The 27,453-nt window shown below is 35.5% G+C and overlaps 2 protein-coding genes across 2 annotated transcripts in view; one reads left to right on the top strand and one right to left on the bottom strand.

Moving 5' to 3' along the window:
* LOC140152806 (ryanodine receptor 2-like) overlaps positions 1-27,453 on the top strand; it is a 231,522-nt gene that overhangs the window by 143,654 nt on the left and 60,415 nt on the right. Inside the window, 14 exon segments of the mRNA XM_072175306.1 lie at positions 35-82; positions 5,367-5,416; positions 6,123-6,183; positions 6,422-6,666; positions 9,758-9,839; positions 10,706-10,732; positions 13,447-13,589; positions 14,291-14,426; positions 14,701-14,754; positions 15,235-15,350; positions 15,966-16,144; positions 17,479-17,549; positions 25,557-25,644; positions 26,383-26,664. Of these exon segments, the coding sequence (XP_072031407.1) occupies positions 35-82; positions 5,367-5,416; positions 6,123-6,183; positions 6,422-6,666; positions 9,758-9,839; positions 10,706-10,732; positions 13,447-13,589; positions 14,291-14,426; positions 14,701-14,754; positions 15,235-15,350; positions 15,966-16,144; positions 17,479-17,549; positions 25,557-25,644; positions 26,383-26,664 (1,582 nt within the window).
* On the bottom strand, positions 17,544-22,831 carry LOC140152805 (E3 ubiquitin-protein ligase TRIM71-like). The gene is made up of 2 exons (XM_072175305.1): positions 22,666-22,831; positions 17,544-20,458 (listed from the first exon to the last, which is right to left on the bottom strand). The coding sequence occupies exons 1-2, from the start codon at positions 22,675-22,677 to the stop codon at positions 18,536-18,538; spliced, it is 1,935 nt and encodes a 644-aa protein (XP_072031406.1). The 5' UTR covers positions 22,678-22,831; the 3' UTR covers positions 17,544-18,535.

The following is a 27,453-nucleotide window of genomic DNA, read 5'->3' as shown; positions in this document are numbered from 1 at the left end:
TACCACCCACTTACTCCCTCTATTGGCAATCCAGTGAGAGGCCACCTTTTGCCTCTCCCACGGAAATGGTGATGGTTGCCAGGTATGGGTCATATGATGGATTAGTGTTGCATGATGGGTACTTTTGTTTTTTCATGCACAATATTTCACAATGCATTTATTTGAAAAAGTCAACTGTTTTTTAGAAATCTGGTCCAGAGAGTATAACAATTATGTTTAAATTTCATACTTCAGGTTTGTTTTTAAACTAAAACAATAATAAACTGGATTTGCAAGAACACTTCTTTTTTTTTAATTAAAAAATTGCATTGTGGGATATTGAGAAATAATGTTGCACCATGGAATAGCTCACCACTAACCACCATTGTCACCATACATGCTTTTCATTGTTTAGAAGTCAATAATAAGTTATCGCTCAAGTCACTACCAGACACCTATTTGTCACCAAACATATCTCTCCAACCATCCAATCAAACACCATCATTGAATGTAGTATTCATATCACAGATTTATTAGAGAGATTGGGTTATTTCAGCTGAAATCCATATACTCCCTGTGGAAGAAATTATCTTAATGTTCCCTGGGCCTCAAGGAAGAACAGATGATTAATTGTGTTTTAAACTGCTTGAGTGTCTCAGGTTAAAGAAGAAATAAAACAAACAAACAAACAAACAAACACAGTGAATGTGGGCCTATGGGGAATAAGGTCATGTCTTCTATGGGGTGTATGGATTTTGACTGGAATAGGTCATTAACAGCACGTTACTCTTTTTTTTTATCACTCAATCATCAGTTTTTCATATCATGAGAAAAGTCAGGGGTATTTGGCCCCTTTCCAAATTTTTATGGAAATGACACTTGCTGATGCAAGCATCGCATCTTTGTGCATTAAAAAGAACCAGAATGCATTTCACTAACATTTACAACATGTGTTTATGTACTACACATACTACATCAGCAATAAAGTTTGCAACAATTTTAATCAAGATTGTAATAGACCTTTTCAGCATCTACGGAGATCTTCGGAAATAAGTTCAAAAAGATGTCACTTGCAGTAAACAAAAACACCATAACCAATCAAATCACACACTGGTGACAGTGTGTTCGATGTGCATGTGGCATCGTATGATTGTGCACACCAATCATGAATCGCATTGCTCTTTTTTGATGCAGCGTTTTGAACGCAGTATCCAAAGTGTTGTCAAATACTCATTTAAATTACCAAAAATTTATTGGTTGAATATATTTTAATGCTCGTACATGATCAATGTTTTATTGTCATCCTGAAAAGGAGCACATTCTGTAAAATACTCTGTTAATGTGACATTGGTAGCTTTGCACCAAGTTGTACTATTTTGCAAAGACCTTTTTGTACTGCCCAATTTGGCACAGTTCATGGCATAAACATGAAGTCAGGTTCTGATTTGCTAATGTAATCACATCACCATCACATCAGCACCTCATTCGCCGATCAATCTGCATAGCATCATGGGACACAGGTGTGACCTACAACTCTGGCGGAAATTCGTTGCCACACCAGCAAGTTCTGGTGTTAAAAGCACGCAATCGAAGCGAAATATGTGATAGTTCCGTATTATTTTGTATAATAGTTGCAAATGCACATTCAGATTACACTTGCCCTTCCCCACCCCCATTGTCCAATGTTGGGAGACTGTAATGTAGAAATGATGACGATTTTGTCCAAATCAACATTGCAATAGGGGAGCGGGAAGGATGTTGGCCAATTAACGCTCAGGTGTGGCAACCTTTTTTTTTTTTGTTGTCTCTGCCGAATGCAAAATATTTCATCTAAATTTCGTTTTTGTCTCATAACTCAAAAACGAAATGTCGTATGATCTTCATATTGCACACGATTTGGGAGTAGATAATATTCTTTTGAATCATAATAAAATTTTGACAAAGTACTTGGTTTATTTAGGGAGTGGTCCCTCAAATCACCATTTATGCTAAATTACACACATTTCGTAATTAGGGCTCTAAACTGCATGATTTTCTGTTAAATATCAGTAACCGAAAATCGTATCAAGTGCTGCTACACACAGGTTTTTAGTGGATACTGTCCGTTTTATCCATGTTACAATTAAGCGTAAATAACTTTTTTTCATATCATTTTCACGCGGACCGGCCTATGTATATTATTAATTATTAAGATGCCAAAATAATGCAAAATGTGTCAAAAAACCTTCTCATTTGCCATTACATGCTGTCTACTGAATATGGTCCACCGAAAATTTCATCATTTTTGAATGATGATGAAATAGCTAAGTTTAACTATTAGACCAACAATAATACGAAGGATTAAGAGAGGAAAAATATTAATTTTAACAAAACTAACAGAGGGGTTCGAACCCGTGGCCTGTAGTTTAGAAGTCGGCGCCTTTACCGCCGAGCCACGGAGAAGTGAATGAATTCCAAGCCATATCTAATATATTAATGTTAGTTTAAAATTATGCAATGCATATGGTATCAAATTGACCTGAAACGTCTCCAATACACATAATTTCATCGATTTACAACGATTGTATATGTTGGCAATGTATTTAGGGTTATAAAAATAAAGTTGGAATTTCGATTCACCACCTTTCTCCACGATGGACAAATCTTAAATAAAAGAAAATAATCTAAATTTCTTTTAATTTGTTTGTGTCGACCGTCGACCGTTGAATCATCAACCTCATCTCCATATGTGCAATGGGTTACTGATCTTAAATGCATTTGTATGACATGTTAATTCTACTATGAGGTTATAACATCTCTGTATTAGGTTAAACCAACCAGAACGGCATAACAATTGAAATTGTAGGTGAATGAGAATTAAATCACCTGTTTTACTGTACATATCGCATTGCATAATTTTAAATTAACATTAATACATTAGAAATGCTCACGAATTCAACGACTTCTTCTTGGCTCAGCGGTTAAGTCGCCGCCTTGAAATCTATAGATCAGTGAGATCAGGGGTTCGAATCCTCTGATGACTTTTCTATGATTATAATTTTCCTCTTCTGATCCTTGCTATTATTATTATTAGGTCTAATACTTAAACTTCACGCTATTTCGTCATCATTAAAATAGTTTTAAAATTTTGCGTGTACTATCTTCAGTAGACAGCATGTAATGGCGATTGATGTTTTTCACATATTTTGCATTATTTTGGCATCTTTATAAATAATAGGACACATAGACCAAGCCATGTATAAATTACATGAAAATAATTATATTTAGTACAGAGTACATAAACAGGCTAAGATTTTGTGAAAATTGCACGTGAATCCGGCATTCCGTTCTAAAGATATGAACGAAAACGTAATTTCAGATGATTTTTTTATATGTTATTAGAGACAACTCTGGCGGAAATTCGTTGCCACACCAGCAAGTTCTGGTGTTAAAAGCACGCAATCGAAGCGAAATATGTGATAGTTCCGTATTATTTTGTATAATAGTTGCAAATGCACATTCAGATTACACTTGCCCCTTCCCCACCCCCCATTGTCCAATGTTGGGAGACTGTAATGTAGAAATGATGACGATTTTGTCCAAATCAACATTGCAATAGGGGAGCGGGGAAGGATGTTGGCCAATTAACGCTCAGGTGTGGCAACCTTTTTCGCCAAGGTTGTAGTTCTTTTTTACATGATCGGTCGGCCACTGTGACAGGTCTTTGCAAAATAGTGTAATTAGACATGGATTTTGGAATTCCATGGATTCCCCAGAGCAAAATGAGATAACATAAAGCTTAGGAATCTGGTAAATTATAAATCTGTGATATATTAATATAGCAAGTGAACCCATTATCTTAGTGCAATCATTAGTGTAAACCAAACCAATCCAAAAGTTTCACGCTGTATGCTATCTATTTCTTTCCAGTAGCAAAATGATTGCCCTATACCATCCTTTCCCTAAACCTAGCGCTGAAGTACGTGCTCATAGCATTTGTTTGGTGGTAAAAGTCTAAATAAGGACCATGTTTATAAATGCTGAAGTTTTCATGATGTACATATAGTTTGTCCTATTTGCACCTCGGTCCTTGCATTTTATTAGCTTTCAAGACATATCATCAGAAATTTTTTTTTTTTTAATGAATGATTCCATTCTTTGAAGGTGATGAATAGAATGTGATCGTCGCAGTTGTTTATAAACATCTCAAAAAAAGTATTGCCCCTTTTAAATAATGGCCATTATTCAAAAACAGGCAATTGTATTAAAAATCTGTAAAATGCATTGGAAGCAGAATTTATTTCTACGCATTTTGACACCTCATTTGATACGATAGCTCAGAAAACAATAAAACACTGGTCAATTTAATTTAGTGAGGTCCAGATTTGAAAGTTGCACTTACAACAATACAAAAACACTCAAATATCATTACACATATTTCCTTCCATTATACTGAAAACAAATCAATAGAATTTACTGCAACTTTCAAATCTTGGGTTATATTGATTTAAATGTACGCTGTGACATCAATATTTAGTCAATTGCTACAAATGAGGTGTCCAAATGTGCAGAAGTAAATTCTGCAAAACAGTAGCCCGCTTTTTGAATAATGACCATCATTGAAAAGGGATAATTACTTATTTTGAGATGTTTATCACATGTTGAACATGTTAAATAGAAGATGAAATTTAGACATCAGAAAAGTTGTTATCCACATTTGTATAATTTTGATTAAGTTGTATTGAAATGCATGCATGCACATCACACATGAGAAACAATTGAGTTGCTAAACTTATTGCTACATTGTATAATTGGTAATGAAAATTCAGAAACAATTTGATATCAAATGTAATAAGTGTGTAGTGAAAGCAAGTCAAGAGATTTAGATGATATCATTTGACTTTAAGATACCATTGACTGTGGAAGAATCTAAGGAGACAGTACCCTTGTCAGCCTTTATCAAGCTAAGCATGGCAGCCTTACACTATGCCATTCTTACGCTATGGAGCTTTAGATATAGAGACAATTACAAATAGCAATGAGGTCATCTTAATTTTTTCTCATGTGAAAATTCATTTTGTGTTGATTATAATTTTGTTTGCATATTTTCACTCATAAGAACTATTGGGTAACTTTCCTTTCATATTTTGAGGTTACATTTGCTTTGGATTTATCAATTGACTATTTTGGATAGGACCAGTTTGACACACATTATATATTTGTTAGAGCACCCAGCACATCCACCACACCCTAGCAGCATTCGTCATAAAACATCCTGTTATACTGTTACGTTCACACTCAACATCATTGCACATATTTACTTCATTTTTTATACAGAGTGTGATATATTCTTGTCTATTATACAAATATTGTTGTTTTTTTGTTCTGTTATGTCTAAATGTACACAGCCTTTTCTGCAAGCTGAACCACTTGGTTCGGCAGAAGATCAATCTGTTTGGTAAGTGTTGTATTATAAACAAAATATTAAACTTTTATATCTTCTTCTTGCGTATGAAACCTAAAACCAGGAGAAAGTTAGATCTTGGGATGCTTCTTGAACAGTCACTCCCTCGTTTCTGCATCAACTTTATACTTTTATATTATATAGCATATCGTAACAATTAAGTTTTATATTGTCACATCCTTCCCTAACCTTAAATGGTAATGGTTTTATAATAGCTGCTGCTAAGAAAGGTAGGTTATGCTTCACATACCAGTTAATATAGATGTCATCATCTAGCATAATCACTTCAGGGCAAACCAATGCATCAACTCTCAAGAGTCTAATCATGGTCCTTTTCTAGTTATACAAGGACCTGACAATTGCTGTTGTACTACCTACTCAAAATATTTAAAGGAGCAGACTTATTTGTTGACATTTTTTTCAAAAACAGCATAATTGACATTGTAAAACATATGAGTATGATTTCATTCAGTAATATTCGGGTGGTAGGACACTTGTTATTGAAGTTTCATGACACTATACTTTGGTCAGCACTATAAGAACAGACAAAGAAAAGATGTTAATCAGGATTGTTAACTTTCTGATCCTTTAAATTTTTCTTTAGTGTACTAAAGCTCAAGTAATTTGACAAGAACTGTACTAATCCTATTAAGTAGTTGCAAATATACAAGTAATGAAATGCTTTTGTTTTTGTTTACAGTACGTGATCTAGACTGCATCATTACATGTCTGAGAGTTGTTGCACAGTCCATTGATGCCAGGTAAGATTTAAATTCTGCTAATATGGACAAGTTCCATTAACTATTTCCCAGTTCAGGTCCTGGATGGCCAGTGAAGTACCTGTGTTCAAATCAAGTTCACATTTACTTCATCTCAATTCATTGTGATTTAAATTGAGTAATAGTTTGTGATGCACTTCTTTAAAAAAAAGTTACATGATGTGCCATTTCTGATGGTTCAGTAAATATTGGAAATGATGGTTTTTGTTCTCCCCAACAGTGTCGTGATGAAGCACAGCTCTGACATGGTGAAGAATTCCATAGTCATATTCTTCAGACATGCCTCCGAGGATCTTGCCAGCACGCTCCAGAACGTCAAAAACAATGGTCGCTTCACCCACATCAAAGCCCCTCTCATGCCAAAGACAAGTCCAGCTGTTCAATATGTTCCAGGAGTGCTCATTCCAGTACTAACCAGTTTATTCCAGCACTTTGGTAGACACCATTTTGGGCAAGATATATTGTGTAAGTCATTATACGATCGAATCATGAAACTTTTTTAGCATTTGTATGCATAAAATACTGAGATATTCACGATTTGTTTGTGCTCTAAACTAGTCTCCAACATGATTGAGTGTCCACTAACTAACATGTATGATATGTGCCACACCTGTTACCATGGTTACTGTCAGTATGAACCTATCTACCAGACCTTCACAAGACTTCATCACAAACCAATATAACAAAATGTTGTGTGGACATTATGTTATCACTCATTGTATCACACGATGTACATGTAATGTGTTATTACTGTGTAGTGCTTTTTATTGATATTTGTTTGTCAACAAATGTTGGTCAATATTTAGGCTGGTCTGTGCTCTCATAGAGCAAATGGTAAAAGTAATCAACAAATGCTACAATTATTTGAAGTAATTCTTGGCCATGGTGGAACATTCCTGTTGCGTCCATGTAGTGTACCAAGTGTGTACGATTTGTAAGATTTTTGCAAGCATTCTTCTTGATAGCACTGTATGCTTGTTGTCGAATCACAAGCGTGCTAATTGTTCCACCATGGATAAGAAAAACTTGAAAAATATACCTAAATATAGGCTAGTTGGGACTGTGTAGTATAATTAGAGAATAAAGGATAGGAAATTTTGTTTTTACTATCCTCTGTCATGTGATAGACGACAGGCAGGTCCAATATTTTGAGTAGTGGATACCGGCGCAATTACTGTAAAATAGTGGACCTGCCTGTCGGCTATAACACGGAATATCATATCATTTATTCTCATTCTCAATATACATTATCAATATTGATACATTAGTGACAGCAAAATTGATATCAATAATGGCATTAGTAATGTCATTATATACAACATACTTTGCATGGGCTATTTGTTTGATGGTCAGTCAATTTCAATATGTTTCTCATATATTTCTCCTATGTGCTATCACTGAAGTGCAAACACTCACAAGTAAGCTTCCCCTAGGTAAATTCTTTAAGAATTAAGCTATAGATTATGTCTATGCATGTTTAGAGCTGTGCCCTTTTAACCTTTGACCATAACCTTCCATTTTACCTTTGTGTTTGTAAATGTATTAGGATTTTGCATACTCCAGCAAATGAAAAGATATTATGTTATGGAAGAATATGGGATGTGTATCATGATGTAATATGGAAAACATTATCACTAACTAACTAATATCAAGTTTTATGATGCATGTATTTGTACATGTTCCTGTGCTAGTCCTGTCCATGAAAACAAAGAAAATGTGCCTGTATTAGGGTGGAACAGTCAATTTGGAGAACTTTTGATACTAAACAAGGAGTTTACCCTTAATGCTTGTGTACTCAACTGCAATTTCACTGACACAAACCTACCATTGACCTATCCAGTGTTTGACATACCTGTGTTTTTAATATGGGGTTACTCCATTTGAAATCTACACCCCTGTGTGGGAGATTAAGGTTGTGTCTTTAAAGGGGGTGTATGGATTTCAACTGGAATTGCCCATTGGACAAGAATTGTTTATATCCTTTGTTTGTATTATCCAGTTATCGTAATATAATATATATATATATCATTCCATCGTCACCCAGTGCATGTTTGAAGGAATGAATGTTTATGAGTGACATACAAAGGTTTATGAATTTTGTCTCAGCTATACAGCATAGCCAAGATTAATTGGGAATTGGTTTTTTTCGATAGCACCAAAAAATTGGCTTTCGAGTGGCATCACTAACAAAAAAAGGACATTGTATGTGCAGAAAGGGACTTAGTTGCCAAAAAACAAATGGATGTTTTTGTGCAATATCACAAAAAAGTAGACTTGTCTCAGTGTTACTGCTGCAGTGACTTGTCTCTGTATTACTGCTGCAGTGACTTGTCTCAGTATTACTGCTGAAGTGACCTGTCTCGGTGTTACTGCTGCAGTGACTTGTCTCGGTGTTACTGCTGCAGTGACTTGTCTCGGTGTTACTGCTGCAGTGACTTGTCTCAGTATTACTGCTGCAGTGACTTGTCACGGTGTTACTGCTGCAGTGACTTGTCTCGGTGTTACTGCTGCAGTGACTTGTTTCGGTGTTACTGCTGCAGTGATTTGTCTCTGTTACTGCTGCAGTGACTTGTCTTTGTGTAACTGCTGCAGTGACTTGTCTCAGTATTACTGCTGCAATGACTTGTCTCGGTGTTACTGCTGCAGTGACTTGTCTCAGTATTACTGCTGCAGTGACTTGCCTCAATCTTGTCGAAAGATCATGGGCCTAATGTAATATGTCTTGCTAATATGTCTGTCAGCATAGGATGTTGATATAGTAGCCATAGTGTTAAACCATAGTCTTTCAATTAAACATATGTAACCTCTCAAAGTAACTAACAATACATTAACTTCTAATCTATATATTAATAATTATTATCAAAATAACTATAGACTGACTAATGGCTCGCTGATTACAGTACCAGAGTTATACATCTTTTTGGCAGTATTTGTCTGTAAGGCACTCAAACCTGGTGTGTATTGTATGAGTTCATGCCACTGCAGGGTTCTATTTCTGTTCATGTTGAAATATTTTGCTAGTGAAAGGGAACTCACTGCTGATTGTCCTTGTCTACGCGTATGAAACTCGGGCTGCAATGGTTTATGTAGGTCGATTAGGGCTTGCTCAGATATCAACCTATGTGTAACAGGAATGGTTTATGAAATGATTTGGGCTACTGTGATCAACAATTTTGTGTTATCATGTATGTGTTCAAGTGTTGGATTCCATACGTATATATTATTATTATATTATATCATGTTCACTAATATAACATGTAGCCTGAGTACCACCAAGCCTTCTTCTTTCACCTAATACCATTCCACTGTGCTTAATAACATATGTAAATAAAGACCTATATCTGTACAGTTGACACATTTTGTTGTGAAATTGGTGCTGCAAATTTATTTTATTTTGTAGATAATAACCTTCCATGTTGACACAATACTATCAGAACACATCCTTAAAACTTCTTCAGTTAATTTTATGCTTTCTTTTGTGTTTTTCTTAATTGGTCATATTTGTAACTTTATCATAATTTGGATTATGAAGTAGCCCATATTGTTTTCTTTGCAGTGGACCAAGTACAAGTATCATGCTACAAAATCCTTGTCAGTTTATATTCCTTGGGAGCAGACAAGTCTATCTATGTCAACAGGTGAGTGAGTGAAAACCAAGTGGGGGTGATTTGCAATATTTAACGCACAAACACATACTCTCACTCTCTCACACTTTCTATCTCTATCTCTATTCCCACCGCTCTCCTCACCTGAGACGAATATACCTCCCAGCTCCTCACTGTCTTTCTCTATCTCTCTCTCTCTCTCTCTCTCTCTCTCTCTTCCTCTCTGTCTCCTCTCTCTTCCCATCTATTCCCACTCTATTGCCTCTCTTCCCATCTCTCTCACCCCACTCTCTCTGCATTGCTTCCCATCTCTCTCTATCCACTCTCTCCCACTGTCTCTGCCTCTCTGACTGTGTCCTCCATCTATCTCTATGTCTGTCTTTGTCTCTCTTATGTCTTCCACTCTCCTCATCTCTTTCTCTCACCTACACACCTTTTCACAATTTTTTAATATGCAACTTCAATGCTCAAACATATAATTTAAAGTATCTGAATAGTCGGCAAATTAATTTAGTAATAGATAAACTTCCAAAAGTAATGCCTTAAATTTTTCATGTAAGAAGTAAGGAACATAAATAACTATTTTTGTTGACTTTTTGTTTCATTATCTAAGGAACAACCCAAAAGATTGATGACATCCTAAAAACAAAAGTTTTGTTAAGGAGGGATTAGTCTGCAGTATTGATTATGTTTCTCCAATGCTCTTTAAAAATATTATTTTGACCCACCTCGTTTCATTACTGATAGGAAGGGAAAGATCAGCTCTGAAACAAAACTAGTCATGTTTTTTTGGATGTCATCAATCTGTTGGATTGTTCCTTTAAATCTTGCATGATTTTAAAGACACTCATCACCATCTCTTCCTCACCTTACTATTACCTTACTATTCTGTATTACAGCAAAGAAGCTAAAGAAAGTGTAGACAGGTAACTGGAGTTAGAGTCTGGCTGAAATTTCTGCATGATAGATTTATTTTTCACTCTTACCTTCAGGGTTGCCACAGATTCCCTCTTTTTTTAAACATTTTCCTCCTCCAAAACACCCAAATTGTGTGGTTTTGGGTGCATTTACCAATATGTTTTAAAATGCACCAAAAATTGGTTGCTTTTCCTGAACGTAAATGCTTTTCCTTCCAAAAATTAGGGTAGTTTGGGTTATACCAGTGTAACAATATTGTTAAGCCCTAATAGTCTTGGTGTATTCTGACCAGCTTTATGTGGAGGGGAACTTCACATGAATAGAGATTGACCAATTGACAAATGTACAGAATAGTTATTTTATGATATTCTCTTGGATTACTGATATATTTTTGGCAATTTAATGGGGTGTGACCCAATCAACAGCCTTATTTTTCTTTATCAAACCTGTTATTTTTGATATCAGAAGAAAGCGCGTATGTTTCTCATTACCCCAGTAAAATTTAATGCCGAGTCAATGTTTGGTTTAGATGGTATGAACAAAACTATGGTGTATCCTACAGGGCATTGTTATACACGTTTTTGAATGTCATAGAGGAATACAGCTCAAAATTTGGAAATAAAATGTTTTAATGGTATGCCAAGATATAAAAAAGAAAATGAAACAAGTGGACCATGCCCCTTTAATAGGAGCCGAATTCTGCAGGTAAGTTAACATGTGGCAACCTTGATTTTTTTCCTTTACTGCTTCATCACATGTCATTCACTGTAGTTTACCAAGTTTGATACATATGTTTGTCTTTTTTTAGTGTCTTATTCATTTTAACTCATTTCAGTTCTTGTTTAGGTTTAGATTTTATTTTATTTGAAATGGAATGATTGTAGTGAGCATTAAAGTAGTTCTTTTATTCTATTTTACCAGCTTTGATTATTCCCAAGACTATCTAGTTTTTTTGGTTTTTTTTTGTTTAGCTACGTCAGTGCTGAGCAGATTCATTAAGTAAAGCTTTGAGTCTATGATCTTGTCTAAGGCTGCATATAAGTTAGACTCTCCTGCATGCCTTTATTTAAATATCCAACTGAATTAAATATGCATTCATTTCATTTCATTTCATTTAAAATAAAAACACTTTTTTGAAATAATACAGTCATTAAGCAAAACAAAAGAGCTTTGTCTCAGAAGACTGCACATTGTAGTGTTGAATATTTGAATTTTAGCACATTGAGTTTTCTCCCCATGGGTGTTTTTTTTTGAGAGGTTTTTTTATTTGTCAGAGAAAAATCATAAACTGTAGGTTTGTCATGTTTGATTCAAGGAATTATCAGTGATTGCCAATCAAGAACACCACCCTCAAATTCTGGATCAAAGATCAAGCATATAGTCCGTCTCATCTCAAGTTGAGTGTAACACCATGTTGGATTTCTCAGTGGTAGATTTGAATCCCGAGAGGCATATACATACGTGTAGAAGAGTGATTTGTCCATACACTGGCGACTTAACTGCATAAACGCATTGATTTGAATCTGCCCCCACAAAATCTAACATGGCGGTATTCTCAACTTGAGATGAGACACATTATAGTCATGCAAATGATGTGACAAATGTGACAGCAGTCTGATACAAACAAAATCAGATATCCAATTGAAAGTAGGGTTTAAATATGTGTGTACTTTATTACCGTGGAATGAGGCTGTCAAATTTAGAATTCATGGTTAACCTGCATACATGAGCAGATATTGCTAGGAATTGCAATTTGCACTTCCAGAGCCAATTATTTACAATGTTTTATGAAAATTAATTGATATGATGTATTGATCAAATTTATGGGCTATTCCAGCCACACACCCCCTGTGGAAGACATTCAGGTAATCCCATTTGAAATTCACACTCCCTGCATGGAAGAATAAGGTCATGTCTTCTGTAGGGGGTGTACTGATTTCAAAAGGAATTACCTAATAATTGCTGATTGATTGATGGTGCAGTTAAACAATACAGAATATCTCTGATAATCCCTCAAAAGTAGTATTTGTTGATAATAACTGATGATAATAACTGTACTGCATGATGATTTTAAAACTTGTCATTAATAATATAATTGTGATGTTTTGAGTAATTAAATCAATTTACATCCAAATATTTATTTCTATTAGATATTATTTGAAACTTATTTTACTTAATTTAAAATACTATGTATTAGATGTTTGTCATGTTATTATCAGTTGTCATTGTATATGAATATAAAAGCAGCATATTGTTTGAAAATGCCAAATCAATGTATTATTAGTGCTTTTAAGGTTTCTTTCTCATATTGATAATATGATTTGAAACAACACTCCAGCGTTTTTGCTTCAGCTTTCAAAATGGTTTCATTAAGTCTTGCTTAATCCATATTGAAGGTAGCCCATAGAATTTACCTTTACTATAAAAAGTAAACCTGTTTTGCTATTGCCCTCTGCAACCACCTTAAGTAGGATGTCAACCCTGTAGCAGCAGCATGTTATGATTTGTTTGTTCGTAATTCTTTACTCGTCTAAATAGCATTCAAAGGCCTGTGTCATCTTTAAATTGCCACAGCTTAAGATGATAAACATTTTACTTTTCTATATAGCATGCAAGAACTTCTTGTCACAGCTTTTTTAAACAGTTGGTTATTTTGCAGATGATACCTCAACTCAATTGTAGAAGCTAATATGATGTGAAATATATTTGAATTGTTGTACAGACACAGACCATCCATTGGAGAATTATTGTCAGCATTCGCAGGAGCTTTTCCAGTAGCCTTCTTGGAGTCTCATTTGAATAAGAATAACCGCAACTCACTACTCGGTCAAAAGGAACTCAAAGGAGCACAGCAAGAAGGAACAGGTAGAATATAATCAGTTTTTGTCATGAAAATATTGTTAATATATTGCAATGTACAGTTTATAATTACATTGAAATACACAGGAATCTAGATTTTATGATACAGGTTGAAGTTAATGTATTTTCCATAAAAGTAGATGAGGCCTCTGGTGGGATGTTTAGTAATGATAATAATAAGGTTCCAAATAATTCCATGATAAATAAAGCGTTGGGAAAATAAATGTGGGACTTAATGGCATTTACTGCAGCCAGGATAGAGCGACAGATGCTGCCTTTTCTGTTTTCCGCTGTGATTTAACACTTAGTTCTTCTCAATGTTTTGTCACTTTGGCACATATTTTCCTGCAGGAAAATGCTGTGAACAAAAATTGCAGCAGTTGTGTTAGTGACAAAACCAAAATGCAATTAAATTGTTTTCACCCATTGCATGGTTCCGCTATGTGCGAGGAGAGCCTCGATCTGGCAGCATGCCTGAATGGGAATTGAACCAGTCATATAACATTGTGTAAAGTCATGTAATTCTTTCTTTCATGTCATGCCAGTTTGAGGCTCTCCTTGCATCATGACGGAACCAGGCAATAGGTGAATACTGACCCTTGTGACTTCCAACTTTTAAATTTATTCTCCAAGCTAGTTTTTAGTGGATTCTTATGAAATATTTGCTAGAAATATTAGTAAATGGCATTATTATTAATTCTTTGTAGATGAATTGTCCAAGCTGATGAGTGATATCCCAACATTAGATGCAATCATGAAAGAGATTGATCAGATGGCAACATCTGGAGCCAAATACAGCGATGCACCTCATGTTATTGAAGTCACTCTACCTATGCTATGCAGGTAAGATGAATGATGAAAGGATCAGGGATGGGTCAGGAGATTGATCGCATTGTTGTCCTTGGTGACATTGGTGGTAAAATCACCCAAGTTTAGTCAAATTAATGTACCTGACTCATGATTAAATAACTAATTTTCTTTTGTTTATAATGAGTCCGGAATCTTTGCTGACTGATATGATGGTAAATTTCGGAAGTCAGTGCTATTTACGTGAATTATAATGAGAAAATCACAAAGAATCATTAACATAATACACATGTTATTGTTGTTATTTTAGTTATCTTCATTTCTGGTGGCAAGAAGGACCTGACAATATAACGAGAAGACAAGGGTGAGTTTGGTTTCATTTTTTCACAAATATATTCAGGTCCAAATCTGACCAAATATTAGATACCATATAATAATAAGGTGGGGGGGGGGGGAGTAAGAAAGACAGGAAGGAATGGAATTGAAGATAAATATTTAAATGTCAATTTATTCTACTAGTACTTTTACTAACTAGAATTGAATTAGCAAACTGAAGCAGTTGTCATAGATACTGCTCATAGATAAGCAGAACGATTTCCCTTGAATTATATGGTGTAGAAACCTTGCAATTTTTTTAAATTTATTTGTGCATGAAGATGTTTTATGTGATAATCAAAATTTGCACTTTCATTTGGTGGCTGACGGCTTTCATTATTGATGATGTTGAATGCAAGAAATAGCATTTGTGCAGCCTATGTTTTCTGCTGCCTAGTAAGTTGATAAGTTAGTCATTGTTTTTCATTTTTCATATTGTACTCAAAAATTTTTGATTCTTATGGTGCAGTAATTATTGGACAATGGTGAACTCACAGCACCTGAATACAACACTAGGAAGTGTGCTAACACTTATCAAGAATAACCTTGGATCTGAAGATGCACCATGGATGAATAGAATAGCAGGTAAGATAGGGGCCAATTAACTTCACAAAACTGAACATCAAGCAAACCCAGTGAGGATGTTAAAGCACTAAGTATTTACTCCATTAGCAGTGACTTATTAATGGACAAACTCAATGTTTGACCTTCACTTTCAATCATAAAATATTCAATTAACTGATTTGCTAATTAAGGATTAATCAGTTTATTATAATCCAAGACCGAATTAATAAAATACTAGTTTGCATATGACGTCCTGTCAACCAGACCAAAATGCTGCACTGCGCAGGTCATCAACCAATCGCGCCATGCACTGCCTGATGTGTGATGCAAACTAGTCTTTTTAATTCAGTCTTGGATTATAAGTACCTGATTTACTGGTTACATTATTGATTGATATGAGGTCAAAGGTCATTTGAGGTCAACTTGTAAAATAGGCTAAGATTTACAAAAAATGGTCTTGCATGATCTAATTACAACCAATTAAGAGTCATATAGCTTCGCTGTGGAAACTTTCATGTAATGGTGAAGTTCAGGGTCAAATAATGAGGCCAACTTGTTGGGTAATCGGAAGCACTTGTTGTTCAAGAACTGCCCTGTTTCATTGATTGATTGAGATATTAATTGATTCCCTTGCAGCCATATCTCAACCAATCATGAATGATGCCAAGCCAGACCACTTGAGAACCCATTTCTTGCCCGTTGTCACGAAACTAAAGGACAGAGCAGAAAAAGTGTTTGCAGATGAAGCAGCAATGAAAAAGGAATTTCCTATGGGTGGCAACGACATGGAAGAAGCAGAGTTTGCACTCCTTGAGGTGAGGAAACATTTCATTGTACACAGAGGTTTTTAAAAAACAATTTGTCAAAAATTATACAATCAAGTTACCAAAAATGTATTTATAATTAAAAGAAAAGAAAACGAGCAAGGTACACCAACTTGATGTGGGGAAACAAGTAAAATACAGACTAGACAATATGCAGGGGGGAGGCCAAAAACAGCAAATGTAGGCATAGGAAGTAGGCAAAGTTCGATAGCCAAAAATTACCAGTTCCAAGGCTCACAAAAGTGCTAAACCTGCAAAAACAACAAGGATAAAGTAACCTGGAGCAGACAAACAAAACCAAACAGACAAAAAAACAACCGACGTTTCGAGCAGATAAACAATTTACTGCTCTTCTTCAGAGACAGACAACAAAATATAAAAGCAAACAACGAAAACTACATGCTGTAGTTTAAAAACAAATTCAAGTTAAAAACTGAAGGCAAGTTCAAATAGAACTCAGTAGCAAACAAGATAAGCTCAGAGCAAAATAAGCATGTCTTACTTCAATGAAGCACAGTTTACTACTATTTATAATTAGTTGTTTTCTTTATTGGTTAGGTGAGCCCTTAAAATAAGTTTGCTATTTTGCTACCGCTCCATACTTTTGTTGATTGTAATAATGTTATATGTTATTGCAGAGATTAAATTAAAATAAATTAATTATCAATTAATTAAAAAATTAAAAATGACAGGAGAAAATATCATTTTCATAAGAAACAATTTATTAAAAAACAAGTAAAATCATTCATCGTATTTTATTCAAAATGTATCACTAAAGTAAACTAATAACTTAGTTTTTGATAGTGAAATAGGTGCACATAAATTCTAGCTCTCAACTATTCATTCAATGTAGTTGTCATTGCAAGAACTCTGTGGTTACCAATGAAATTATGAGATTAGGCTAAGAGGTGAATGCAGAATACAGAGACCATGTCTTGTGCAGAGCATAGTTGCTCTACACTCAATTTTGACTAAAAATGACATCTGCAGTCTAAGGATGGCAAACATTCTGCACTCCACATCTGCCTCTTATAGTATGTCTCGTCTCAAGTTGAGGGTAACACCATGTTGGGTTTTGTAGTGGCAGATTCGAATCCTGCATGCTAACCTAAACCCGCAGGATGTATACACACATGTAGAAGGGCGATTTGTCTATATACTTGCAATGCAACCATGTAAATGCACTGATTCGAATTTGCAACAACGAAATTCAACACAACAAATCTACTCTCAACTTGAGATGAGACACACTAAAGCTAAAACATGGTAAATATTTTCTTGTATATTGAAATGTTGAAATACTTCTTGATTTCTTCCTATTCTAGGACTTCCATCTTCTAGTGAGAGATTTGTATGCATTTTATCCACTCATGATCAAGTTTGTTGATTCACAGAGGTAAGTATGTCATGAATACATCATTTCATATACTGTAAATTTTGTAATTTAAAGGAGGATGGTCTGATCTCACCAGTTACTCTTGACAACTTGGTGGAATTTCCATGACCCCCACTCTCCATCTAGTATTTCTGATACAAAATTCAAACATATAATAGAATGGCCTATTAGATATTGTAATAAATGATTAACCCATTTGAGTCATTTTTCCTTACAAAATGCAAACAAATCTCCATTTGGATGGTGGGAATGAGTCTACCAATCCGAAAATCGTCCTTTAAAATGTCATTGTACAAAGACACATATCCTATTCATAGACCGTATGCAATATGATGCCACTCATCCTCATTAAATAAAATTCTGTCCACCAGGAGGCCTCCACAGGTCAATGCACATGATAATATAATAAAACAACTAAAGACATGTCCCTCTGTAATCGTAAACTGTCCACCAACATAGCTGCCATTTCTATTGTTATACCATTATGGTTAGTTTATTGCATAGGGTCTATATAATAGACATGTGTTGCATTGTGTGCTTGATTGTCTCTCATTGACTGAAATGAGAATTGAACACTATCCTCATATTTAAACAAAATATTGACAAAGGCAAAGCATGTGGCAGGTCAGGTCATGGTCATGAGGAAAGCATTAATCAACCGTACAACCAACTCTACAGGTTTCCACAACCAGTATCCTTTCCCAATAACTTGTATATACCCATAGTACTTTAATACCTTAACCTTGTAATCAACTATTTAAAGGTTAAACAACTGTGCATCATTATGGTTTGAGGGTACTTGTAAGCCTGTGAATTGTTCTTTCGCATTGGATATGCAGGCAGGTGGGCTGTTGTTATAGTGCATAGTCCCTTATTGCATTACAAGCACAGGTCCCGTATTAAATATCAATTACCTACAATATGTGCCAGCATGAGGTAATGAATATGAGGATACTGTGACTGCCATTAATGTTTTATTTCACCGATTAGCGTAAGCTGAAAATCTTGACGCATTCATTTTCCACAACCATCATCCTCTTGCCATCATCTGTAATAGCTATGCCCCATGGGTAACTCAACTCTTCTGTAATACAACCCAACACATCACCAGAAGCAGAATAACTAAAGATCCCTTTGCTTTCTGCAGACATGTGAACAGCATAGATGTCATAATTCCTTGTACAAGACAGTCCATGACATGCTCTCATGTTATCAGGTGGTTTCAGAGTCCTAAGCACTATACCCGTTTGATGTAACACTTGTATAGACTGTGGGATATCTTGGGAGGATATGATGATTTCATCACGTGGAGTAACTGCGATGAAGAAAGGCTTGATGGTAACTTTGAAGCTGATGATATGTATGCCATCCTTGCGATGTTTGCTGATGTACTGTTGTTTAGCCTCACCTATGAGTAAATTCCTATTGCTATCCATGGCAAGACCATATAGTGATGTGTCTTCAGTATCAGATAGGATGTGAGAAGGAGACACAATAGCAAAGCGATGCTTGTAGGTACCATCTGGGCCATACACATTAACATGCGGTGCTAAATGTGTGACAAAGAAGTCTCCATCTCCACTGACAGCAATATCCCATGGATAAGTGATCTGATCAGACTTGAGCCCTTCTGTTGTGTCCAGATGGAACTTGAATCTACCATCTTTGCCATAGATCATGACTTTGCCCAAAGAGTTGCAATCTGCAACTGCAATGTTGCCGTCAGGAGTTATTGCAATGCCACGCCCACCATTCAGTTTCCCTTCACCATCTTGGCCAAATTCTTTCACCAACTGGCAGCTTCCGAGTTGTATTGTACCTAGTCGTGGCAGGGAAAAGTTAGCTTGATTAGATTTGAAATTGAGAACACCAAGATTTCTTTGCACAAGATTAGGTTTAATATCTTGTAGTTGTGTCAAGCTGTTCTTGAGAGATGAGTATACCAGGGCAATATCATAGTCTGAACCTGTCTCTGTTACATGCTTAGACATTTGTAATGCTGAATTCAATCTTGTGTGTTGTAGTACAAGAGAATCTCTTGCCACATCAATCTGTTTCTTGCGTTCCAAACCAGCAAAATGTAGCTGCGTAGACAAATCTGCTTGCTTGATTTTCAACATAGACACAAGTCCATTGAAAGCTTTGTCAATTCCAGCTTTTGCTTCATTCAATGCTCTGTCTAGATTACCTTTCACTTCATCAGCTTGTCTGATTGCACCCACGACTTGCTGTTCAACAATACGACATGAATCCGCTAATGACAAAATGTCATCAATCTGTTCCTTGGTGGCACTCTTCAGATTCACAAGTTTATGACTTCCTGCTGGGTGATCCACAACAGTGCAATCACGGCAGATGATTAGTCCGCAGGTATTGCAGAAGAACCACAGCACCTGTCCTTCATGAATCTGGCAGCATTCTTGCTTTGATAAGCTTCTGATGTCAACCTTCCCAGATTGAATATGCTCCATAGGAACGATCTTATGATGATTGAGTGGCTTGAGTGTTTTATGCATGATAGCGCACATCTGGCATACATATCCCTTACAGTCAATACAATATCCATCCACCCCGCTTTGAGTCACTCCGCAACATGTGCAAGGAATTTCAGGTTTATTTTGCTTTGATAGTGTCCTGGTCACTGGTGATGATTTCCTTTGTATCAATTTACTAATGAAGACATTGCTGGCTAGACCTTTTACTCCATTGGGTGGGAGCAAGAAATCTTTGGCACAGATAGGACAATTGATGCTATCTGCATCTTGTCGGGTCCATTCAGTAAGACATGAGAGACAGAATGAGTGAAGACATGGAAGGGCCTTTGGTTCCTCAAGTGTCAGCTGACATATGCCACATTCTATGAGTTCCTCACTGCTCTGAGAATACTTAGAATCTGCCATGGTTGTTATCTGTAAGATGAGAAAAATTAAATGTGGAAGTGTAATTGATAATAGCAAGTAAGAATTGTCACATTTAAGTCAAGGGTGGTGTAATTTGGGTTCTCTTTGAAGGCCATAATATAAACTATAAATTATAAATCACAAGTTGGATTATACACCCAGCACAATTACTACCATCCTTTTTCTCATGATAGTAAAGCAGTTTGACTAATTTGTGGTTGATACTTTAGGTAACAAAAAAGAATAACCCTGTTCTACAGGCCTGACTGACTGACTGATTTTGCATTTTGGGGATTTAATTTTTTAGCTGTATGAAAGATAAAACAGCCATTTTTTGGCCAAAGTGAATTGATTTTGACTGAAATGTTTTGAAACAAACTCAAAAAACTTTTGTCAAGCTTTATGTGATATTAAGGGATATTTAGCCTCTTCCATAATTTTGTTTTGTCTCCTTATTATTTCTAATCAAACTTGAGAAATATCAACACCAGGTTTCGAATTCGGCTGTATCGCATAGCAGTTTGCTCCACATTTTGAAGTAGCTGCTACCCAATTTTGCATTTGTATAAGCACTTTTTTATAGTGCTTTAGTATATGGAAGTATCCTGATTATGATGAATTAGCCAAAAACTGCTAAGCAAAATTTTTAAACGAATTCGAACCCTGATCAACATGTTTTTGGGTTTTTTTTGTTGCAAAATTATGTACGACAAATAAACAGAAGGGTATTTAACAGAATTTAAAAATACAAATGCAGAACAGAATACTAATGGTAAAATGGTAATGAAGACATAACAGAATATTTACCCACCCTTACTCATTAGGAAAATGACTAGACTATGTACGTACAATGTGGGTTTTTTGTAAGTACGTTTAATCTTTCTTACAGACTAAACTTCATCTCGAAGTCCCAGGCAAAAGTTATTTATAACCGAGTATTTATAGCATTCATTGCATCAGAAAAAACTGATAGCATCAATATAGAATGATCTATCTCATGTGGGCAGTAAATAATGATTCATAGTCTTGTATTAATAGCAAGGCCAATTTACGTCAGTATCAAAACATGCAGCAGACTTGCTCTTACGTTGATATCAAACATAAAATGAAATAGAAGTAACTCTTGACAACTGTAGAAATAGAGCAAGTAACATCAGATGATAATCTTTTTTTATTTCATATTTAACCCGAGTGAAAAGTTCAATGTCAGGTACTGTTCTCCCATGATGCCCAGGGTAGGGTGTGTATACAGACGGGCATTACCCTGATTAGAACTGACAGCGAGGTCTTTGTCAACAATTACTTCTGCCCCACAATTCAAATGCAGTGATTTGCCGCCACCAGGAATTGAACCAGGAACCTTGTGCACCAGTGTCAAAGACCTTAATCACTGAGCCATGCTGCTCTGTTAGCTTAACCCTAATCCTTATGCTTAGCTCTGCGTCCTGACAGTTAATCCTTACCCTGATCCAGCTACTTATCCTAAACCAATCTAATACTAGCCAATCCTAATCCTGAAGGTCTGTGATAGTAGCCCTTGTTTTAAAACCTTGAGTGAGGGAACTTAAAGTGTCTTAACTTTTGTGTGACACAATTTTACATGGTCATATGAAGTGCCTGCCTTTTCATACACTTAATGTTGTAAAGCCAAGAAATAAGGTGTTATTCTACCTACAATATACCTGAATTTGGGAGAAGAAAAATTTGCGTGCATTGAAAAGTACATAAATTTAAATTTTTGGTGCATTTTGAACAATTATGGGTGTTTTTTAATTAAACAAAATTATTATTTTGACCATTTTTAAATCTGTTAGGCCATTCCTGTAAATGTACACATTTTCATGGAACATTCATTTTCATGCTTTTCCCAATCAACATAGCTAATGCGAAAATAAAAAATGTGCAAATGTGTTCTTTTACACAATGTAAGCAAAGTAATGACAAGCAAAGTAGTCCAGAATTCAGAATTGATAAAGCGCAAAAAAAAACTCACAAAAATTACCACTGTTACAGTATAACATTTTTAGGCCTGATATAAGAATAAAAAGCTTGTCAGATTCCTTATCGGCATAGAATCATTAGCCACATAATAGGCCAATTACCCTAACCAAGTTAGCTTTCAAGAACTCTCCCATGAGAGATCTGTCACTTTGATAGTACCTCAGATTGACCTTTCAATTTAGAATGTCTTCTCAATAAAAGGCATGCTATCTTACCTGATGCTTCATTTCAATGCATTAAATTCCAAGTAATCCTCACTTTTTGTTTTACAAGCGAGCAAGATCCTCACCACAAGTCTGTCCCCTAGCTTTGCTCCATACTATGTGCGTCATTTCAGAGCAAATGTTTAGGCTCATTCAGGATGACCTAGACTGACTCATGACGCAGATACAGTCTACATTGCTTAGATTAAGTCATAGCTGTACAGACAAACCATCCACCTGCTGTGTACTATAGTGCATTCACTAAGACCTGAATAACTTTCATATACAGAAATCACTTCCTAATATAGATACTATAGAAATAAATGCTTAAGATTAGTGTATATGGACTTCAGTAGATTCCCATTTTCAAGATCGATAACACCTTTTCTGTCACCAGCTGGTGTGTACTATGCTATGTTCACTGTAACTTAAAACTTGACTGAACAGACTTAAGAAGGATCTTGTTACCATAGCAAATACTATAAATGAAGCTGTAAAGTTGAATTTATAGCTTCACAGTTGTCCTTACTTATCATGCTTGTGGTTTGCAGATTTGCTAAAAAGGGAAGTAATATTTTAACTTCAAAGTCAGGAATGGAGTGCAAAAAAGCAGATTTATAAATAAAGAAGGTGAATGGAAATAAAGAGCAGGAAATGTGGGAGGGAGAAAGGGAAAGAGGGAAGGGAGACAGACAGAAAGGAACTGCCCACATGCACACTTCACAGTGATCTGATCTGATCTGATGGTCTGAAGTCATTTCTGATACAATATTTCATCACTGATCTCTTAATCATTGTATTCTTGTCATTGCTAGCTGTATGTTTGTAGGAATGTGTCAAAACTTGCTGAAGTAACTGCAGTATTTAAAGTAGGCAGAGGTGGCCTCACAGAGGTGGCCTTATAGTGGGCATATCCCTGCCCTAGATTTTAGCTTCCCCCTACTAACGAGAAATAGGACAATAATTTTTGTATTAAAATTGATAACATGTTGCATACTTCAGGATTCCTCTCTGAATTTTAACTTTGCCTGTCTCAAAAATAAACTTTGCACCCAATGAAATTTAACAATAACAAAATAATAACAATACACATCTGATATCCCTGTTTGAAGGAAAGCTAACAATGTGTACTGAATAATTAGGAGGGATAGTTGGAGGTCTGTGTAGGATATAGTGTAGGCCTACCCATTTCTATATTAAATTAAAAATAAAGTTAAGCAGCTAGAAATGTATGAATAAGTTGAATCTGACATAGCAAAGCTGTTGCAAAGCTGTAATATTTACAAGTAGCAACCATTATGTGTACGGTATTGAGGATGTGATCATTTCCTATATCAGTTGACATTAAATGATGTTCTAATCCCATAATTCCTACATTTCCTGTACTGTCAAATGGAGACATTGGCAATTGGCCAATTAAAAGCTCCTCTTTAGTAAATAAGACATTAGGTGTGATTATTGTTTGGGTGTATAAATTGAGGTTTTCATGGAAAATTTAATGTGGGTGTTAGACTTAATGCAACAGTTAAATCCTTATACAATAAACATGGTTGCCTAACCTTAACCTTGTGGTTTTTAGTGGCCTGTCTGAAAATAAGGTTCATTTGCACCCTGGGCATCGGCAAAAGTAGTGTCTACTTTGCTTTCCCAAGACAAAATGAAGAGTCTTTGGGTGTAACAGAGATCAACTTTCTTAAAGCCTTTTAATGGACATGCGGTCACAACAAGTGGGTACAATAATAGTGTTTTATAAGCTTGACTGAAATAGAGCTTGCTGTAATGCCAAAGAATATGTTCTTCTCTGTAATAAACCATAACTTCACTCCAGTCTGTAACATAACACTAATGACAGTATCAATATCACATTTCCTTGATTCTGACCTTAATCCTTTTGCTTATCCAAGCACTAGCCCTCAATATAACCCTTATAGTATTCCTACCCACAAAACCTAAACCTAATTCTAAAGCCTTAGAGCGGAAAATCCTATTCTAATATTATTTTCTGTGAATATCTTAGTTTTGACTGATAATCTAGTAGAGTATAACTTCAAAAGTTTACACACTGACTATGTATCTATTCTTAATGAAGGTTTAATTTGAGTTAAGGCTTACTTGGAGAAAATAATTTACTAGATTTTTTATGATGAAATGAGTTTGAGTTGACTTTGACTCCGTTTACACAGAGCCTGAAGTGGGCTTAAGTCTACTTTAAACTCAACTTCATTTGTGTGTAAACAGGGTCGCCGCCGCGTTTTGAACTTGACTTCAGAAGTTGACTTCAAATGATGACCCGGAGCAACATTTGTCAAATTCAAAGTCAACTTCAAACTTGACTTATGCAGTGTAAACGAACACATAATATAAAGTCGACTTCATAATGGTAATTTGAAGCATGAGCAAATGATGGCAAAAAAGTAGAATTCACAATTTGTTTTGAACTCAACTACTGTGTAAACACCTCTTCAAGAAATAATTTATGCTAATCCTTAGTCGCAATCTGAATTCGATGTCGCAATTGACTTCTCTGTGTAAACGGGGTCTTAAACAATAATGTCACACTAGAATGGTCAAAATTGACGCAAGCGTATAATCCCCATGTGTCAATATAAGGCAGTGGAACTATTTGAATTTCTGAATGACTTAATTATTGTTGTTCAAGGGTGCCAAGGGGCAAAAGACAAAGCAGTGTGCAATTTTTTTAATATATAGTTTTAGAGCTATGTGAAATGTGCAATTCTCTCATTTTTATTGCATTTTTGAGCCACTTGTTTTTTCGGCCACAAAAAGCTGTTTATGCAGTCTCCTGAGACAACCCTCCTTTTTCCTAAGATATCTTGTTTGATGTACTCAGTTAGATTGTCCTAACTATTAACTGGTTATTTAACTCTTTGTGTATGTTACAGGGGCAACTGGTTGAAGGTTCCCTCTATAGATGCAGAAGAGTTATACCAACAGGTAGCAAGCATCTTTAACATCTGGGCCAGAACTTCAGTAAGTTATCTAACCAGCCAAGATTTTTAACTTTTATTTTGTGAAGTAGGTAATGGGGTTAAGAAAACTGCATAAGAACATATAAACACAATGATACACACAGCCTAACTGGAAAAAAAATAAGGAAATGGTTGAATGGGATTTGAACCTGTGAACTTCCGTTTACTAGTCGGATGCCTTATCCATTAGGCTACCAGCTTCCACTGATAAATGGCGGTTAAAACTGGATACTAATTCAGGGTATACAGTACATGCAACAGATATTATATGTACACAAGTGCAGGAGATCAAAAATTAATACACACAGGCACAGTACTCTTAAGCTAACCAGATTTTCTTAGTAATACATAGTTTTGTTTTGTCTCTTCAAGACTGAGACAAGAATCTCGGCTTCAAGATGTGGTAATGTTTTTTTTAAATAATAAATGTTGTAGCAGCTTGTAATAGCTTGCTGTTTCAATCAATATATCAGTTAGTCAATTAATCAATCAACCAATCAATCAACCAATCAATCAATCAATGTACTTAATTTACAAAATTAAATTTTATCGATAGACATAATTTCCAGAATCAAATTACAAATAATAAACAATGATGATTATGGAGGAGCGATGAAAAAGATAATGAGACCAGCAGTTTCATGATCAATAACAAAAAGCTGCACTGGAAACAAAAATCTGGCAGCTATTGAATGTTTCATCATAATTATTCAACACCACAACTCTTTACAATTTCTAGAATTTCAGAAGAGAAGAACAGAACTTTGTGGCTCAAATGGAAGCTGACAATGCAGCATTACTAGCAGCAACAATGTCAGGTCGCAAGGTAGCTATCCAACCCTCAGATGAGAAGACCAAAACAGCCATCCAGCAGGTGGAGAGGGAACGTCGTATGGAAGGGTTAGGGTCACCATCAAGCTTAGTGGTGGTGTCATTGAAGAGATTACTACCGGTTGGAATGAATTTATATGGTGCTAGGGAACAGGAGCTGATACAGCAAGCCAAACTGATGTTCCAACAGGTAAGTCCATTGAGGAACCATATTCTGATCTAATCAGGCCAAAGGTAGCAATTGTGAAAAATGAGCTATAGGGAGGAAAATAAACAAATTGAATACATAGGAAAATTGGTATTGTAAATCCAAGTAGGCTATTTTAAGGATGTAAGGATTTCAGCAATAGCACATTTAGTTACTGTGCAATTTGGTGATTATGTCCTAATTTTCAATACTGTCTCCTTTGGTTTGATTGCTTCAGGTCATGTTATACAGGCGTGTATGCAAGGTGGGGGCGGATAGGCCAATTAGGGGCAGCAGGCCAAGCCCCCCCAAAAAAAAAAAAAAAAAAAAAAAGAGGAAAGGAGAGAAGAGAAAGGGGAAAAGGAGAAAAGAGAAGAAAAGGGCAGAAATGGAGAAGAGAAAAGGTTAAATTGCACTTAATTGAGTAGGCCCATGCCTAAAAGTTTAAAAGTTCATGACCAAAACAGATTTATGTAGTTGCTGATAGTACTGAAGGAATGAATAAAGTAATTTGTCCAACCTTGGTGGTTGTAAGGTTATTGTTGGTTTTACACATAAGTGTGACATGGCACCATTTGGTGATTTTGAGATATAGGCAGTTGTAAACAGACAAAAATAATGAAAATAAAAGGACTTTCAGCAACCTAAATTATTTTGTTTCTTCATCTAAAAGTCTAAAATGTGACATGTTTGGTATCATTTTAAAGTTTAAATATAAAGATTAAATCAAAATAAGCTATTTGCCAATGTGCAACTTTCCACCCATTTTGTCATGCCATGTTACAAAAATAA

This window comes from Amphiura filiformis, chromosome 5, assembly GCF_039555335.1.
Source record: "Amphiura filiformis chromosome 5, Afil_fr2py, whole genome shotgun sequence".
Lineage (NCBI taxonomy): Eukaryota > Metazoa > Echinodermata > Ophiuroidea > Amphilepidida > Amphiuridae > Amphiura > Amphiura filiformis.
The sequence above is the reverse complement of the archived record's forward strand: the minus strand, read 5'-3'. Positions and strand labels throughout refer to the sequence as shown.